The sequence below is a fragment of the Hippocampus comes genome, unplaced genomic scaffold, assembly GCF_001891065.2.
Source record: "Hippocampus comes isolate QL1 unplaced genomic scaffold, H_comes_QL1_v1.1 scaffold249, whole genome shotgun sequence".
NCBI lineage: Eukaryota > Metazoa > Chordata > Actinopteri > Syngnathiformes > Syngnathidae > Hippocampus > Hippocampus comes.
The window spans coordinates 1,395,480-1,412,694 of record NW_017805035.1 but is presented as its reverse complement, the minus strand read 5'-3'; the positions used below and the strand labels follow the sequence as shown (position 1 = coordinate 1,412,694).

The 17,215-nt window shown below is 50.5% G+C and overlaps 2 protein-coding genes across 4 annotated transcripts; one reads left to right on the top strand and one right to left on the bottom strand.

Annotated features, from left to right (window-relative positions):
- The first annotated feature begins 345 nt into the window (after positions 1-345).
- On the top strand, positions 346-13,554 carry iqgap3 (IQ motif containing GTPase activating protein 3). Its single transcript, XM_019863626.1, has 38 exons — positions 346-552; positions 776-863; positions 1,430-1,586; positions 1,868-1,945; positions 2,471-2,547; positions 2,941-3,008; positions 3,125-3,238; positions 3,322-3,500; positions 3,744-3,825; positions 3,891-4,054; positions 4,538-4,610; positions 4,696-4,859; positions 4,929-5,089; positions 5,152-5,267; positions 5,338-5,501; positions 5,635-5,725; positions 6,282-6,449; positions 6,519-6,661; positions 6,765-6,935; positions 7,012-7,095; positions 7,655-7,726; positions 7,958-8,027; positions 8,093-8,301; positions 8,365-8,517; positions 8,630-8,793; positions 8,974-9,198; positions 9,276-9,416; positions 9,491-9,575; positions 10,255-10,490; positions 10,729-10,861; positions 10,931-11,057; positions 11,144-11,264; positions 11,339-11,426; positions 11,914-12,126; positions 12,200-12,363; positions 12,427-12,552; positions 13,115-13,223; positions 13,303-13,554. The coding sequence occupies exons 1-38, from the start codon at positions 525-527 to the stop codon at positions 13,414-13,416; spliced, it is 4,920 nt and encodes a 1,639-aa protein (XP_019719185.1). The 5' UTR covers positions 346-524; the 3' UTR covers positions 13,417-13,554.
- Positions 13,423-17,205, bottom strand: ankrd34a (ankyrin repeat domain 34A). Of its 3 annotated transcripts, none has more exons than XM_019863655.1 (2): positions 16,720-17,205; positions 13,423-16,001 (listed from the first exon to the last, which is right to left on the bottom strand). In XM_019863655.1, the coding sequence occupies exons 1-2, from the start codon at positions 16,893-16,895 to the stop codon at positions 14,336-14,338; spliced, it is 1,842 nt and encodes a 613-aa protein (XP_019719214.1). In that variant the 5' UTR covers positions 16,896-17,205; the 3' UTR covers positions 13,423-14,335. The 3 variants fall into 3 exon arrangements, with proteins under 3 accessions (XP_019719214.1, XP_019719215.1, XP_019719217.1); XM_019863656.1 differs by having other exon boundaries at positions 16,592-17,204; XM_019863658.1 differs by having other exon boundaries at positions 16,856-17,204.
- Between the last annotated feature and the right edge of the window lie 10 nt (positions 17,206-17,215).

The following is a 17,215-nucleotide window of genomic DNA, read 5'->3' as shown; positions in this document are numbered from 1 at the left end:
ATACGTTCGAACGTACTTGGAAATAGGTTTGAATGTAAATGTAGGGTAAATGCGACAAATGTAGCATTTAATAGTCAAACGTCTAAATTATTTGGAGGAAAGAACATGAAATGAAGGTTCCATAATTCGTTACAACCTTTGTGTGTGTTAGTGTGTGTGTGAGCGTGTGTGTGCGCGCGTGCGTGTGAGCGCGACACAAACTGAAAGAACATTTTTCCAATACATGTACAGTAGTTTTGAAGGCGTCATAAATGTGACGCATCATTCACCCGTGCTGCGGTCAGCCAATAGGAAACGTTTTCTATCTGTCGACCAATTAGAGACAGGCGCGAGCTTTCAAACCTAAAGCGGAAGGAGGCTCCTTGTTGCTGTTGGCTGTCGAGTCGCTGCTGTCATCTCATCAGTCAGTTTTGTTACGGTCGTGTTTCAACCTTTGATTTCTTTGAAAACTTTCACTCGATTCCGCCTTTGGGGAAGGCAGAGTTTGACTTGATTCCGCTTGTGTGGGAGCGACGACGTCAAACATGGCGGAGTCCAGCACTCAGATTCACCGTGAGTTACTAGCGTCCTCGTCTGCTTCGGAAATGCCATTATTTCATCAATTTACTTTGTCCTTACGACCGTATCCAGAATGTATGTAGGTATGTGTGTGTGCCTCTTTGTGTTCGTGCTCGTGTTTGTGTTTTTTTTTTTTTTGGTTGTATTTGGGGGTGTGCCTGCCTGCCTACCTGCCTTCTGAAAGTTTGCCAAGTTGCTTGTTTTGTCCGATGAGCAGATGGCCGTCTGACAGCCGAGGAGATGGATGAGCAGAGGCTCCAAAATGTGGCCTATCACTACTTGTGTCGACTGGAGGAGGCAAAAAGGTCACTGGCTCATTTGTGCACGTATTCTTCATAGACAGCCTGTCTTATACCTTATATGTGCAATACGCCAGGGTAGGGTTAGCAACTTCTATGCCACTGATTCATGTGAAGGGCTACCAGTTTCATACACAGGTCTGAACTGACAAATTTAACTCAAACTACTGTAATTGATAATAATGAATGATAGTCATTTGATATATAGAAAGATTTATCTCAGTAATTATCAACATTTGGACATTTTTGGGAACAAATTATAATCAAAATGCAAAATATCAATATGCAACACCAATTCTATCAATCTAAGCAAGTGGATACATTTTTGAAAACAGTCATTTCTACACCATTTCGAGGAAATCAAAATGTGCCTTCAGTGGTGAGAATAGGCCCCCAGGGCACTCATCTTTTGCCTGCAGGCAACCTGGTCGCCACGGACTCCGGGTTGGTGACCCGTGGAATACAGTATGCCACCACTCACATGCGTTGCGTACAGTAACAAGTCATTGCCGCGGCCTTTGGCGAAAAGCTCAGCAGGCATCATTTGCTCACAATGGCATCCGTCCCCGCAGGTGGATGGAGGCATGCCTGGGGGAGGAGCTTCCCGCTCCCACCGAGCTGGAGGAAGCGTTGAGGAATGGCGTCATTCTCGCCAAACTGGGCCATCGCTTTGCACCTTCCGTCGTTTCTCGGAAGAAGATTTACGACTGGGAGCAGCTGCGCTACAAGGTGGTTCGTTCGTTCCTGTCCGTTGCAGCCATGACAACCAACCTCATCCACAATGTGTCTATCCTCAACAATCACAGTCGCTGCAAATTGTACTCAAGTAACAGCACAGTTACTTCAGAATAATTTGATTCGACTGGACTGTAGCTCAAAGTAAATTTTTTTGTTTAGTTTTTTGGATTAATTCAGACTAGTGCAATTTATCCCCCAAATGTCTTCAGTAAATGTAGAGGTTTACTCGCTTCCAAATGTTGCGTGTTGACCTCAAATGTTTCCTTTTTCAGGCTGTGGGTGTTGAATTTCGTCACACTGATAACATCAACCACTGGAGGAACGCCATGATGTCGCTTGGGCTGCCATCGGTGAGTAACCAAGTGCTGAGTGGAGCATGGCCCTGCATACGTAGCACAACAAACTGCTGCCACGTTGGCAAAATGTTGCCCGCCACCACTGCGCCACTTCCTGGCCTGGCATGGGGCTACTCAAGAATTCATATTCTTTTGCGGTCAACAAGTCAGTCACTACTTGAGTACCGAAATATGGGGAAGAGCCAGTGTCGCTTTCTTGCTCTCTTGAACAAAAGACCACATGAATTTTCTCAATGACTTTTTTTTTTTTTAAATAAATAAAGGTATCCCCAGATGATACCATTTGTGGGTGTGGTTTAACTCAAGAACTAAAAGGTTTATGCTTTACAAAATTTGAAAAAAAAAATGTAATCTGATCTTTTTCAGACGAGTCGATATACTGACCGACCCCAATTTCCCATCACGTGATCAAATCGGGACAGGCTTAGTGACCGCCGAGGCCATTGTTTTTACAGTTGAAAAATCAACCCTCACCCCACCCACATGCTTGTTTTTGTACCGCTGTTGTTGTTGATTCAGATCTTCCATCCGGAGACCACAGACATTTACGACAAAAAGAACATGCCTAGAGCTGTTTATTGTATCCATGCACTCAGGTAACCTCTGTCTGTCTGTCTGTCTGTCTGTCTGTCTGTCTGTCTGTCTGTCTGTCTGTCTGTCTGTCTGTCTGTCTGTCTGTCTGTCTTTCTGTCTTTCTGTCTGTCTGTCTGTCTGTCTGTCTCTTTGTCTCTTTCGCCTTCCCTGTTTGCTTCCCTGTCTCTCTCCTTACTTCCATGCGTGTCTTGGAGCTGTTTTATTAACCGTCTCGCTACCTCCCCATCTGGTCTGTCTGTCTATCCTCTGAGTTATTGTTTCTATGTAGGCAATTCATCAAAATTGTGATTTAAATTTTTTTTCCATTTCATTGGAATGTACATTGCACTTTTCTATGACGAGGACAAGTAGACACAGCTGAAAATGATTTTTGTTTTTTTTTTGTGTGCCTGTAGCTTGTACCTGTACAGGCGTGGCCTCGCTCCGCAGATTACTGACCTTTGTGGGAAGGTCAAGTTTACAGGTAAGCTCCGCCTTATTGCTCATATTGACAAGCAGTGATGTCAGAATTTGATCACATCCAATCCAGCGGCTTCAGTTTAAAATGAAATGATGGTGTGTGGGCGTGCGGGTCTACAGTGGAGGAGATCAACAACATGAGGCTGGAGTTGGACAAATACGGCCTGCAGCTTCCTGCCTTCCACAAAATTGGAGGAATTCTGTCCAATGAGTTGTCAGTGGACGAGGCGGCAGGTACGACAATATGCTAACCCGATGACGTTTTCTTCTCCGCCTGTCAGCCATTGTTGCCAAACGCCCTCTTGTCCTCTCTTCAGTCCACGCGGCGGTGATCGCCATCAATGAGGCCGTGGAGAGTCGTGATGTCGGGGCGACGGCTGAGGCTCTCAGAAACCCCAACGCGCAACTCACTGACCTGCAGGAGGCGCTGATGAGCGTCTACCAGGCGAAGCTGTATCAGGCCAAACAAAGAAAAGAGCAGCAGGCGGCCAGCCGGGTGAGTGTGGCTCAGGGGCGCCACCTAGCAGACGCGGGCGGAGGTTCGCGGTTCACTACCCGTTTTCCCTCTCACACCCGTCGAACGGTTCTCGAGAAAGACGCTCCACTTTGTCCGTCTTTATCAGCCAGTTTGAGGCATACTGGGAGAAGCTCAATACATTTGACTTTAAGACCTACTTTAAGGTCTAGCGTTAGCGTTTGAGAACATGGCCTAAAGTAACACGGTCATTGTGTCTTCCAGGGTGGACCCTCGGCAGAAAAAGATCTGTACGAGGAGTTTCTGACTCGCCGAGAAATCCAGAACAACATCAACGTGGTCAACGGTGAGAGTGTTGTCACTGTGAAGTGGAAGCATGGCCGGTGCTGATGTTGGCGACTGCGTCTGCAGTGAGATGGGCGGTGGAGCAAGTGGACGAAGCCGTGGAGGCCGCCGACGAGAAGGCTCTTGCGTACGCTCTGCGGCTGCCGTGTTTGGCCCTCACCGACGTCCTCGGCGCCAACGGGCGCTGCTACCTGGAGAGGCTGGCGGCCGAGCGTGACGCAAAAGCGCTGGTATGTCATGGACTCGCCCATCAAATGTTCTTCAAATGAGTGCTGTACTTTTTCACGGGGGATTTTTGTCTTTCCACTTGAGAAAAACTTCATATTTGAAAAGATGGCCAGCTTTCATGCACATTTATTCACTTTAAAAAGTAACTTTTCAAAATGTGCTGCGTGCAAGTGAGCAGACGACCCCGAATGGAGGCGTCACACGTGGGTTGGGCGAGTGCAAATGACCATGGGTGCGCATCCCTCCAATAAAGACAATTTGATTCGTATGTAACTGATTGCACACTTTTCACTTTTAGAGCTGCTCACCAATTATTATTTTAATTCTTGATGAATCTGTTATTTTTATTATTTTAGCTTTTAGGTGCTTTACCCAGCAAAACTCATTTCTTCCTACCACTCAAGCCATACATGTAAGGCTGACAGACGTCCTTTTAATGACCTGTCACATGATTGATGGAATGTGTTGTTGCGCCGCCACCTCAGGAGCCGCTGGAGCCTGACGAGCTTCAAGATGTTATCCACATGGCGAACTGGGAAGCCTGCGCAGACGCCAAGAGTGAGTGAGATGCTTCCTCTTTGGCTGAGGTGTGTGCCGCACATGAGTGACTGTGTGGCGCCGCGTGCGTGTGTGTGCGTTACAGTGCAGGCAGCGCTGGACGGTGTGAACCAATCGTTGCGGGGCAGCGACCCCCAGCACACGGTCAGCTGTCTGATGTCCTCCGACCTTCAGCTGCCCACGGTCTTCCCTTGTGGAGCGTCTCTTTATCACAAGCAGCTGCAGCTGCTACAGACGCACGCGGCCCAGGTACGCTCGCCCACACGCACGCACGCGACATAGGCAACATGCGCTGTGATGTTGCCGCGTCTTCTGCAGGGGGTGCTGCAGCAGGAAGAGCTGTTTGTTGCCGTGGAGATGCTATCTGCCGTGGTGCTTGTCAATCAGGCGGTGGAGGAGCGAAACCTGCAGCAGCTCAGCTCCTTATTGGCCAGTTCGTCAGTGGGCTTGGCTGATGTGGACCACACCCTGATGGACAAGTAAGGGTTGATGAGATGACGATGATGATCATGATGACGGTGACGGTGAATATCGTGCGCAGGTATTTGTGGTGTCTGTCCGGCATGAAGCAGTCGGCCGGGCGAGAAGCGCTGACCTGGAATCAACTTCAGGAAGGAATCAAGCTGGCCAACACCAACGCGCTGGCCCAACATCAGCGTACGTCACAAATACCATATGCGAAGCTCGGATAATCATCTCAATGCCTGCATGACCTCTGACCCATTAGAGATCTTGGCCCTCCAAGCGGTTAATGAGGCTTTGATGAGCGGAGATGCTCACCGGCTGCTTTCTGCACTGCTACTGCCCTCTAGTGGTGTGGAGGACATCCTGCCCGCCAACTCCTACAGATACCTCCACTTGATGAACGCTGCCCGGCAACTGAAAGCTCAGGTGAACCCACACATACACCCACATGCACACGCACGCACACACACACATTTTGACGGACAGTCTGAAGTGAATCAGTCCCGGTCTAGCTTCTGTGTTTAATGTCAGGTCATGTTTTCTCCCCTAAACCAATCAGCTCAGCAAAGACACGGGAGCTGAGCTGTGGTTGGCTGACATCCAGGAAGTAGTGAGACGAGCCAATCAGGATACTCGGAAAGCTCTGAAGCGTGAGTCAGTCACATGATTCATTTTGCCTGTTCCAGCGCACACTCCATTTTGTTTTCGTACCAACGATGGCGGAGGTTATGACTGTCCCGCTATGTTGCAGATTTTCTGTTAAGCATATCCATTTTTAGTGTTAAATATATTTACGATGAAGAGTAGCAAAGCGCGTCACACTGATAACATCAGGAGCAACTGGGGGTCGAGTATCTTGCTCATGGACACTTCAACAACATGGGAAACGCACGTTGTTTTTGGGGTCTCCAACAGTGGTGAAGGTCAAGGAAACTGGAATGCGAGTACACTGACCTGTTCAAAATTTTAAATTAAATACAAATTATTAGCTTTGCAAACAAGAAATAAAACAGCGGATTTTACTTAATTCACACCTAAAATAAAGAGATGTCTCTTCAAATGTTTTATTCCATAATTAAAAAGTATGTGAGAGGGATCAAAACATTTTAAAACAGTTTTTTCCCTCATATGATGGATTTTTACTATTGCCTGGAATGCATCCCCCTTAAAAAAATGGGGCTTGAGTGTGTGTGCCTTTGTGCGCAGTGTGTCTGGGGGTGGCAGCTGTCAATCAAGCAGTGAAGGAGAAGCAGGCTGCGCAGACGCTGCGAGTGCTGTCGCTACCAGAGGTGGCGCTGCAGGGTGTGACAAGGCGCTGCGCAGCAGAGTACCAGCAGCAGCTCGCCGCTTTGGTGCAGCGCAAGGCCAGTGCAGGTGACGTGCGCTCCTTTTAGCATGGCCGGAGGTCAGAGGTCAGCCGCTCAGACTGACAGGTGTTTGCAGGAGACAACAAGAGTCCTTGGGTGGAATTCACAACGGAAGACGGCTCGTTGTTCTTCTTCCACCTGAACAGACTGGAAGGCATGTGGGAGAGACCGGCCGGGTTCGTCCACAACAGCTTGTTCCTGGACCAACACGACATCCAGGTGATGCCTTGAAACACACACACACACACACACACACACACACACACACACACACACAGGCATGCCACGCCGCCTCTGTCAGCTCACACCTCTCCCCCGGCAGGAAGTGGTCAGCGGCGTGTGGTCGACGCACCAGCGCCAAGAACTTTGGGCCGACAACAGAGCGCTGGTTGTCCGCCTGCAGGCGGCCATTCGGGGATTCCTCACCCGGCGCAATCTCGCGGCTCGCCGAAGTTACCTGCGTACCCACACCCACGCCGTCATCCTCATCCAGGTGCCAAAAGCAAGGCCTGGTGACGACCGGTCACGTAACTCCTTCCTCCAGTGACCAACAGGCATTCTGTGTTCAGGCTCACTGGAGGAGGTTCATCCAGCAGAGGGCGTACAGGCGGAGGCTGGAGTTCCTCTACGGCAACTGGAGGGCGGCAGTCAAGGTGACGTGGCGCCATGTACATAGACTGACCACATGTATATACCTCATTGACCCCCCTCAAACTTCTGTAGTTCCCAAATAATTTCTCAGCCTTACCCTTCAAAATAAAAGCCTTACAGATGATCCTATTTGGACTGGCTCCGGTGAACGTCACCTTCACATCCTGTCAAAAACACCAATTAGGATTTTCCTATGAGTCGGTGCTTAGTCGGCCAGCTCGTGGCATCTCGGGGAAATCTCCAAATTTCCAATGGGGAATATGTGGCCCAGCAGGACAGCGCAAACTTTTGTGCTCAAGGATCACATTTGATTTTTCAAATGGACAGATGGGCCCGTTACTTCATAGATGAGGTAAAAACTACAGAATCATTACAGTTAACAGATAGCGAACGGGGCTGGGCCACCTTGCCAATAGCCAAAATCCACATCTAATTAGCAACTGTTCAAATGGATCAGAGGATCTTTTTTTTAACCCCCATTCAACCCCCGACCATATGCATAGTGTACATACGTGGGTCTAAATTTTATTGAATGAAATCACTTGTGATATTTGTTGACAGATTCAAGCTTTCGTGAAGATGTGCTTCGCCAGGAGAAAATATCTGGCACGGTTGAGGTTCTTCCGACAAAACGTGAGTGTGCGATTGATAAACAGACAACCCAGTAAGACTCAGGCAAGATGGTTGGAGGTGAAAATGTGATCTTTACACAGTTCATACATGGAAGACACTCACATTCTTAGAAGGGTACCGGTATTCCCTTGAAAAGAAGCTCACTGAGTACATGTTTTTGTACAGTTAAGCAACAGGGCGAAGTGGGTTCCTCTTGGTTCTTTCTACCCGGGTAACTGTGTCGATCCACAGGTGGGCGCCATCATAAAGATCCAAACTTTCTTCCGAGCGAGTCGGGCGCGGGCTGAGTACAAGATGCTGGGTAAGTTCTCTGACGATGCGATTGGCCAAAGCGCAACCAAAGACTAACGGCCGCTCCCGTCTCAGTGCAATGGGACACGCCCCCCCTGAGTGTACTCAGGAAGTTCATCCACTTGCTGGATTTGGGCGACGGCGACATCAGGGAGGAGGCGGAGCTGGCGCGTCTTCAGCAAGAGGTGGTCCGAACCATCCGCTTCAACCGGCAGCTGGAGGCCGACCTGGACCTGATGGACTTGAAGATCGGGCTGCTAGTGCGCAACAGGGCCACCCTGCAGGTGAGCCGCTCCCGTCGCTTCATCAAACCCGAGGTCGGTGTCTTACGGGAGCGCCTCCTACAGGAAGTGGAGTCTCACTGCAAGAAGCTGACCAAGAAGAACAAGGAGAAGCTGTCGTCCATGATGGACGTGGAGAGGAGCAAAGGCCTCAAGGCGCTGAGCCGAGAGCGGAGGCAGAGACTGGAGGCTTATCAGAACCTCTTCTATCTGCTCCAGGTGGGTCACTGTGTGCGTGCGTGCGTGCGTGCGTGTGTGAGAGACAGAGAAGGGGGTAAGGGGTGAAAAGTGGTCAGCCTCCAAGTCCACTCAATGTGATGCTGCGTTTCAGACTCAGCCGTCCTACTTGGCGCAGCTGATCTTCCTGATGCCGCAGAGCCGCTGCTCGTCCTTCATGGAGATGCTCGTCTTCAGCCTGTTTAACTACGGAGCGGACGATCGGGAAGCCTTTCTGCTTCTGCAGCTGTTCACGCAGGCGCTACACTTCGAGATCAGGTCACATACCGAGTCGCTTCTACTCATTTTTACTTTCCCGCTGCATGTGTCTCGGCTTGCTTCAGTTCTGAAAGCGTATTGAACTCATTCACTGCCAGCCATTTTTAATATCTCTTACACAACACTATAAAACATTTTCAACAAGACTGAATGTCGTACTAATGAGTGCGTTCTGGTCAGGTCCAATGTGACTGAACCCCGGGACGTGATCAGGGGAAACCCCTTCGTGATCAAGATGCTGGTCAACTTCTACCGACACGAGCGCGGTCGCAACGTCCTGCGTGAGGTGCTGGGTCCGGCGCTGCGCGACATCTTGGCTGACGGCGACCTCGACGTGAGGACCGACCCCGTGGAGGTATACAAGACCTGGATCAACCAGACAGAGAGCCGGAGCGGATTCAAGAGGTCTGAACGTGCGCTCGAGAATCCTTCGCCCACTGGGCGTCCGCTCACTCCTAATGTGTTCCCGCCTCGCCCGCCAGCTCGCTTCCCTACGACGTCTCCCCCGAGGACGCTTTGTCTCATCCCGAAGTCCGGCGCCGCGTTGACATCGCCGTGGTCAACCTGCACAACCTGACCCAGAGAATCCTCAAGGCCATCACGTCCAACATCAACAAACTCCCGTAAGCCGTTGCCTCTTGATCAGTTCCTCCTCCTCCTCCCCCTCCTCTTTACACGACTGCTTGTGTTTATGCAGATATGGCTTGCGCTACACAGCGAAGGTTCTTGGAGACACCCTGAGGTCAACGTTTCCGGCTGCCAGCGAGGATGACGTCTACAAGGTCATCACAAATGTTTCTTATTGCCTCATATTGACTTGAATTGACCATTATGAGGTCATAACAAAATCAAACATAAACGTGGCGGCACGCTGAATAACTGGTTAGCACGGGGGTGTCAAAATCATTTTAGTCGCGGGCCAATTTGGAGTTGCGTCTTCCCTATGACAGTGAAACCACAAAATTATTACTTGGACACAACAAATTAATAGATTACTCGTGAAAACAGTCAAGTCAATTATAATTGTTCAATTATTATTCAAGTGTGCGTAAACAGGGTAACAAAATTATTGCAAAATCTCAACGTTAATTATTACACGTGACAATTTGAGATTTCGGTGCAGATTTTAGCAAGTTGACACACATGATTTGCTTTCGCGGGCCACATAAAATGATCTGGCGGGCCGGATCTGGGCCCCCGGGCCTTGAGTTTGACATCAGTGGGTTAGCATATCCGCCTCGCAGTTCAGAGGCGGTGTGTTTCAAATCTGAGCTCTAACTTTCCTGTGTGGAGTTAGTATGTTTGTCGGAGCCGGAAGCTATGCTTTTGCGTGGGTTTTCTTCGACTACTTTGGCTTCCTCCCACATTCCCAAATAAGCCCGGCTTCCTTGATGATTCCAAATTTTGCTTGTGGATCTTCTCATTCATCCAGCTTCTTGCCCGCCTTATGTCTGCACGCAGGTGCTTTGCAACCTGGTGTATTACCGCTTCATGAACCCCGCCATCGTGGCGCCGGATGCTTTTGACGTGTTGGAGCCTTCGGGGGTGCCGGGAGGGCTGCGGCCAGAGCGGCGCCGCCTGCTGGGCTCGGCGGCCCGACTGTTGCAACGCGCCGCCACCGGCGAGCTCTTCCTCGGAAGCGGCGAGCACGTCGCCGCACTCAACCGCTACGTCACGCACGCGCACGCCACCTTCAGGTCATTACGCAAACTGCCGCCTCCTCAACAAAACAACGGCAACAATGTTCTGCTCTGTGTTGGTGTACGATAGCATAGAATTTGAGGAAATATGCACCTCACATGCATATTTTGTATTCTGCATAAAACTTTCAAAGACACAGAAGTGATCCAAGAAATAGATGCCCGGTACTTTGCCTAACCCCGGCGATATACAGTAGGAAGGACGACTGTAGTTTGTGATCTTGTCACGTGACAGGAAGTTTGTACGGCGCGTGTGCGACGTTCCCAATCCGTCTCAGCACTTCCGGATGGACGAGTACTCGGAGACGCTGATCGTCAGTCGGCCGCTCGTCTACATCTCGCTGGGCGAGCTGCTCAATACGCACAAAGTACGTATTCACATGCATTCAGTGAACGCTTGTCGGGGCCACTTGTGTTATTGATGTGGTGGCTTTTAGCTGTTGCTGGAGCACCGCGATGCTTTGTGTCCCGAGCCCTCGGACCAGCTCAGACTCCTGCTCGCCGATGTCGGTCCCATTCCAACCCTACAGGAGCTTGTGGGTACTGCGACTACGACAGCCCCAGGTACTCGCAGCATCTCTTCGATAATGATGGTGATTGTGGTGATGATGTGAGCGTGACGCTGGGGTGTTTTTTTTTGCGTTCCTCAGCCGATCCAGGGTGCGAGTGGGCTTGGAGCAAGACGGAAGTTTCTCTGATGCTCACAAACAAGTTTGAAGTTTTCGACGAGCACGACGACGATTCGGCTGACGCGGGCGCGCTGCTGCTCTCGTACGTGGTCGTGCTCTGCCGCTACTTTGGGGCGGGCCGGCGGCTGGCTATGCTAACGGCGCTTTTATGTTCAGCACCAAGCAGCTGATGGCGGACGTCATCCGGACGCAGCCGGGGGACACGCTCGCCGACGTTCTCAGAGCTGCTGTGTCGCCCGACCAGGTCAGATCGGTTCTGGTGCTTCGTCGACTCCCCGTCGTGATCGTAATGGCGGTGGAGGTCAAGACTACCTCTCCGTTCTTGCTTGGGATTTGGATAGAAAGCAGTTGAGCTCGCTTTGGCTTTCTCGTATGTTGTCATCTGCTAATTTGTGAGCAAATGGGACAGACGAGACCTTTCCTCTTCTGCAGGCACCTACATATGTCCATTTTTCTTTTTTTAAGGATCATGCAAATGCACCTGTGTAAGTCTCGATGTCTCTTTCATTCTTGTCTAATTTCTCGTTTTTTTGGTTCTTTTGTTGTTTTGTCTTGTGTCTCTTTGTGTGTTGATGCGTCTCACTCTTATGTTGTTGTGCACTGTTGCATGATCGAATGTGGTAATGGCCTGACGGCAGGCGTATTTGAGTGCTGGCCAATCATTTAGCACGGCAAGAAGGCTTGATGTTTGGCATTGTGTATTCATTGCTCACTGTCGCTTCTGGAAACAGGAACTGCGCCACAAGGAGCTGATGCATCGCCGCATTGCGCAAGATGCAAACACGCCGGACAAGATGAAGAGGAGGAGATCCACCTTGGCCACCACCTCTTTGAGCCTGGAGGAGAAGAAGCGAAAGATCGGCAGAAGCGTTCGCCGTCTGGAAGCGTTGGGCATCCTCCCGGCGACACGCGGCCATGAGCGCATCCTCAAAATGATTGCGCAGGTAACACGCCGAACATCCCGCTAGCCGCTTCTGCTTTCCCGGCGCTTACGCCGCTGCTTCCCGCCCGTCATAGGATGTCCGCAACCAGCGCGTGCACCGCCGGCGTCGGGGGGGAGAGCTTGTGAAACTTGGCCAGACACTGCACGGCCTACGCGACAAAAGCAACTTTCTCGGCCAGCAGGCGGACTACTACGGGCATTACATCGCTTCCTGTCTGGACAAGCTGACAACCAAAGAGTAAGTCGCTCAGCTACACGAAAGCCGCTCCTCGACGCCCATCTATCGTTTGTCGCTTTGCAGCCGAGCCTCCGTGAAGAAAACGGCAGATGCCCGAGCGAAGAAGAAAGTTCCTGTCATGAGCTACACGGCCACGCGCCTACATGAGAAAGGTGTTTTGCTGGAGATCCAGGACCTGCCCTCCACCCAGTGAGTGTGCGCACACGCACACAGACACACACACACACACACACACACACACACAAACAAAAAAAACACTTGTCAAAGTGCACACAAGGGGCCTGACGACATTACATTCAACACCAATTTCGAATCTTGGAAATGGCACCTGAATGTCACAATTGGGCAGGTTGCCCCAAGACGAAGTTGTTCAACTCTAGTTAGTCGCTCAACAACCTTTTTTTTTTTTTTTGAGGGGGGCGGGGTCTTAAAAACCTCACTGGCTTTTAGAGAAGTGAGGATTCTGCCTGACCAACGGCAACGATAAACATTAATCGAAGATCATATTTACAGATAGTCCATATAATCACTGTGCATATAAATGTCACCATGACTCTCTTGCTACAACAGGTTATGACTGAACCTGAGTAAAGATACAAAATATGCCAGAAAAAAATTGCATTGGGGGGGGGGAGTGAGTTTTCAGAATAAGTCTGAATATGCACAAATGTGGTACGAATGAATAGTTACCTAATCCACTCCGACAAGTTGAGCCATCCCATGGTAACGCCAGTGTCTCATTGGAATGAAGGTTCAAGAACGTGGTCTTCGATATCGTCAACGGCACAGAGAAAGGAAGCTTCCTCATCAAAGCTCGCTTCCTCGGCGTCGACATGGAAGAATTCCACATCAAATATCAGGTAACCGTCAAAGCAAAACCACACACATCAGTACCAAGCCCTCAATCAGTCAATCAATCCATCCATCCCTCCAAACTAGGACCTGCTCCAGCTCCAGTACGAAGGCGTGGCGGTGATGAAGATGTTTGACAAAGCAAAAGTTAATGTCAACTTGCTCATCTTTCTCCTCAACAAAAAGTTCTTCAACAAATGAAAAGTGTGTTTGTGTGTGTGTTTATTCATGTTTTCTTTCACCAATAGATAACCAACAGTCCTGTATACATATTTGTTTGTTTTTCACATTTATCAATAAATAATATTTTGTGTAAGACAAAACATGGAAGTGTTTCATTGAACAGCCAAAAGAATGGGAGCCAGCCCCCCGTTCAAGTGGGTATGTGCCACTCGCTAAAATCCTTACCGCAAGCTTCATTATTTCTTCCATTGGCACTTATGAAATTATATATATATGGTTAAGAATTATTGAAAACACTATATGTGCACTACATACACAGTATATACTGTATTTTTATGTCTTGGCACCGGGGGACTGTCTCTCGCTTGCTTAATCCTGGAAATTGATTGTTTGGGTCTGCATGAAAGCTTCTGTGCATTTTAATGGAATGTAATTAGTGAGGTCATCATGCGGTGGCGATTGCTATTTTGAATCACGGGGACTCGCCACTCATGAAATCTTACTGCAGAACCCCGCACATTGCGAGTGTACAGTGGAGGCTTGCGCAGTTCCGTTGATTCTGCTTCAATTGATTGCCGCATGTTGTCATGGAAACGAAACAGAGGCTAGGCCGAGGCCGAGGCAGAGCGGGAACAGGCCGTTTTGGAAACGTGTCATTCCGGATTGGTCAAAATGTCAAACACATTAGCTCCATCCATCACTCATGATTATTGGCCTGAGATGTGATGTGATAACATTTATACGTTGTCAAATACTTGCAGATGCATCTAGATACATCAAAATTTACTGCACGTTTCAATAAAGTGTAAGTATGAAACAGAAATGATCAAACATGTGAAGGAGGGCAAAATCTGTGCCACAGAAAAATAGTTGCGAGTTGCTCATTTCTGGTTGAGCAGAATTAGTCGGCCCCCACATGACCCCATCCACGAAGAGGTCAATCCCCGTTGGATTCGATGACTTTCTCAGCCAGAATCTCCTGGAACGTGGAGAGCTGCTTCATCTGTTCCGTCTGCATGGAGTGCCTCCTCATGAGCTTTTTTTTCATTTTGAAGTCAGGACCACGTTTCGGCGAAGCCGGGGCCACGGGAACCAGGATCTTATGAGTGCTGTGGACCGGTGAGGGGGGCTTGCTGTTGGAGCGGATATCCGGGATGGGTCTCTGGGGGTTGATGTTGAGCGGCGGCAGAAATCCGGGCCTGGTGTGTGATATGCGGTCGAGAAGGAAGGTCCCGGAGCCGCGGCGCTCAAGGAGTCCAGGGCTCCGGCGGCGCACAGCCGCAGGCGACACGGAGTTGGGGATGTTCTCGAGAGATTCCCGAGACGAGCTGTTGACCAGAGAATGGGGGGACGTGTTGTACTTCCTCCGCTCCAAGGACACCGGCCCAGAGTCGGGAGATCCGGGGATGGATTCCTGACCCGCGTGGCTGTCCGCCTCGCAGTGGTCCGACCGAGTCAATTTGGGATGAGTTGATATCTGCAGGTTGGTGTTTTCTTTGGACTCCGGGTTCCTGCAATATAAGATTTGGTGCTGTTGAACATTGTCCGCCCAGGAGGAGGGGGAGAGAACGACCTGGTCCTCGGAGCAGGACCGATCCGTGACTGTTGGGGAAGAAGGCTCGTGGGTCTCGATGCTGTGTCGCCGTGACAGCAGAGCTCGAGCGGGCTGGGTGAGGCACAGTCCGTTGATTCGTTGACTAAGACGACAGATGCCCTCCGCTTCCTCCAAACGCCCCCTGGCGCTCTCCTGAGGCACTGCGGCTGAGGCCAAGGGTGCCACCAGGCCCCAAGGCTCAGAGTTGAGCCTCTTGAGGAGCTTGCGTGGAGGCGCCGCCACCGTCCCCATTCTCTTTTCTCCCAGAGGGCGGCCATTGGGGGGCGGCAGTGCGCAGGCAAGCGGGAAGCTGAAGATCCTATCTTCTTCTTTGTCTCTCCCGCGCTCGGCCGGAGACGAGGTCACAATCTCCACGTCCGATGGCGACATGCAGGCGGCGGTGGCTGCGGCGGGTGTGGACTCGGGGGACACCTTATCCACCACGCCTGGAGACGGAGGAGAGTTCAGGTACTGCTTTGTCTTTTTGGTACCAGATGGAGACGTGTCGGTGGTAATGATGATGACCTCCTTGCCTTTGGCCCTGCAGGCGTCCAGCAGGACCTGCAGGGTGTCACGGTCGCCCTTGTTGAGGGCGTGCATGAGGGCGGAACACCCCGAGTAGTCTTTGAGGCTGGGGTCGGCCCCGTTCTCCAGCAGGAGGGAAACGGCCTCCTTCCCGGCCCGCTTGGCGCAGGCGTGCATTAGGGCTGTCCTGCCGCTCTTGTCTGGAATGTTGGGGTCAGCGCCTTTCTCCAGCAAATAGCGCACCATCCGGAGGCGGGTCCGAGGGTCCTCATAGTCGGCCAGGCAGGCAGCCGACACCGGAGTTTGGCCCAGCTCATTGCCCTCGTTGACGTACGCGCCGCCCTCCAGCAGCAGACGGCTCAGCCTCAGCTTCCCTTGAGAGACGGCTTTGAGGAGGGCGTTGCCTTCCATCTGCAGGGGGTCTCCGTCTCCCATGGTCAGCTCTGCCCGCCCCACCGGGTGGTCTTTTAAGATGTCGTTGGACCTGGGGGGGAAACCAGAGAAATTGGTTTTGTGATGACAGCACAGTAGCCAGGTTTCTATGCAGACTTTTTTTTTTTTTTTTTTTTGTGAATCCATCTCTGGTCAGCTGTTTTGATGTGACATGACCTATTCTTATCTGCTTTTTACACGTGCCACTATAGTGAATCACAACAACCGTTTTACAAACAGGTGTCATGCTCAGATCGATGTAAACATCATTTGATCAGATAAAAGCTAACAATTCCATATGAAATGTACTGCATGTCTGTCTTTGCAATACGCATATTGTATAGGCCAGTATCTCCGTGATGATATTTTTGCGATTTATTGTGCAGCCCTACTGCGTTGTGATATTGCGCTGATGCCACAGCTGGCATGGAGATGTACAGTGACATCACAGCTGGTTTTGTGATGTCACCGCTAGTGTGATGACGTGCAGTGATATCACAGCTGGGTTTGTGATGATAACACAACAGTGACAGTGACATCACATTCAAAACTGCAAGGTTAGAGTTCCCTATCAAGTGTGCTAGCATTAGCTGCTGACTGTCGCGTCATAACTGATAGTTAGCATAGCATAGCATCATTTACCTGACATGATGGTGACGTCACGTAGGAGCAGTGCGACCGCTTGCAGGCGCACGTCACGTTTGGCCGTTCATGCGCGATGATGGTGATGATGATGATGATGATGTGACATGTCAAGATTGACGCCTCACATTTCGCTTGACGATCCCCAAAACGCTCCGCGCGTGCAGTCACGCCAACTCGGGCGCGCACACACGGCCGCGGGCCCGCGCCAGGTTCGCACGACTGCTTGTACGTCAGAACAAAGACAATTGATTTTCTTCCTACCGCCGGGCGAGAGAATCTTCATCATCATCCTCATCTTCATCAGAAAGCCGCCGAGAGACCGACGAATTGATCCTGATCCTTCTCCTCCTCCTCCACCTACCTCCTCCTCTTCCTCACTGAGCAGTTTAACCCTTTGCTGGCTGCCCCTAAGTCACGTTGGCTGCGTTAACATGAGCAGACATTTTGTCAAGTTAACTTCACCGTCACCATGGTAACTGAGAAACGCCTCTTGTTTGCAGGTACTAGAAATCGCGCCCACCGACCAGTCAAGAGCTGTGAGACTCGAAGCATTTTTTTACACGGGACAAAAATATAAACGCACCACTTTTGTTTTTGCTTGCATTTTTCATGAGCATCCCC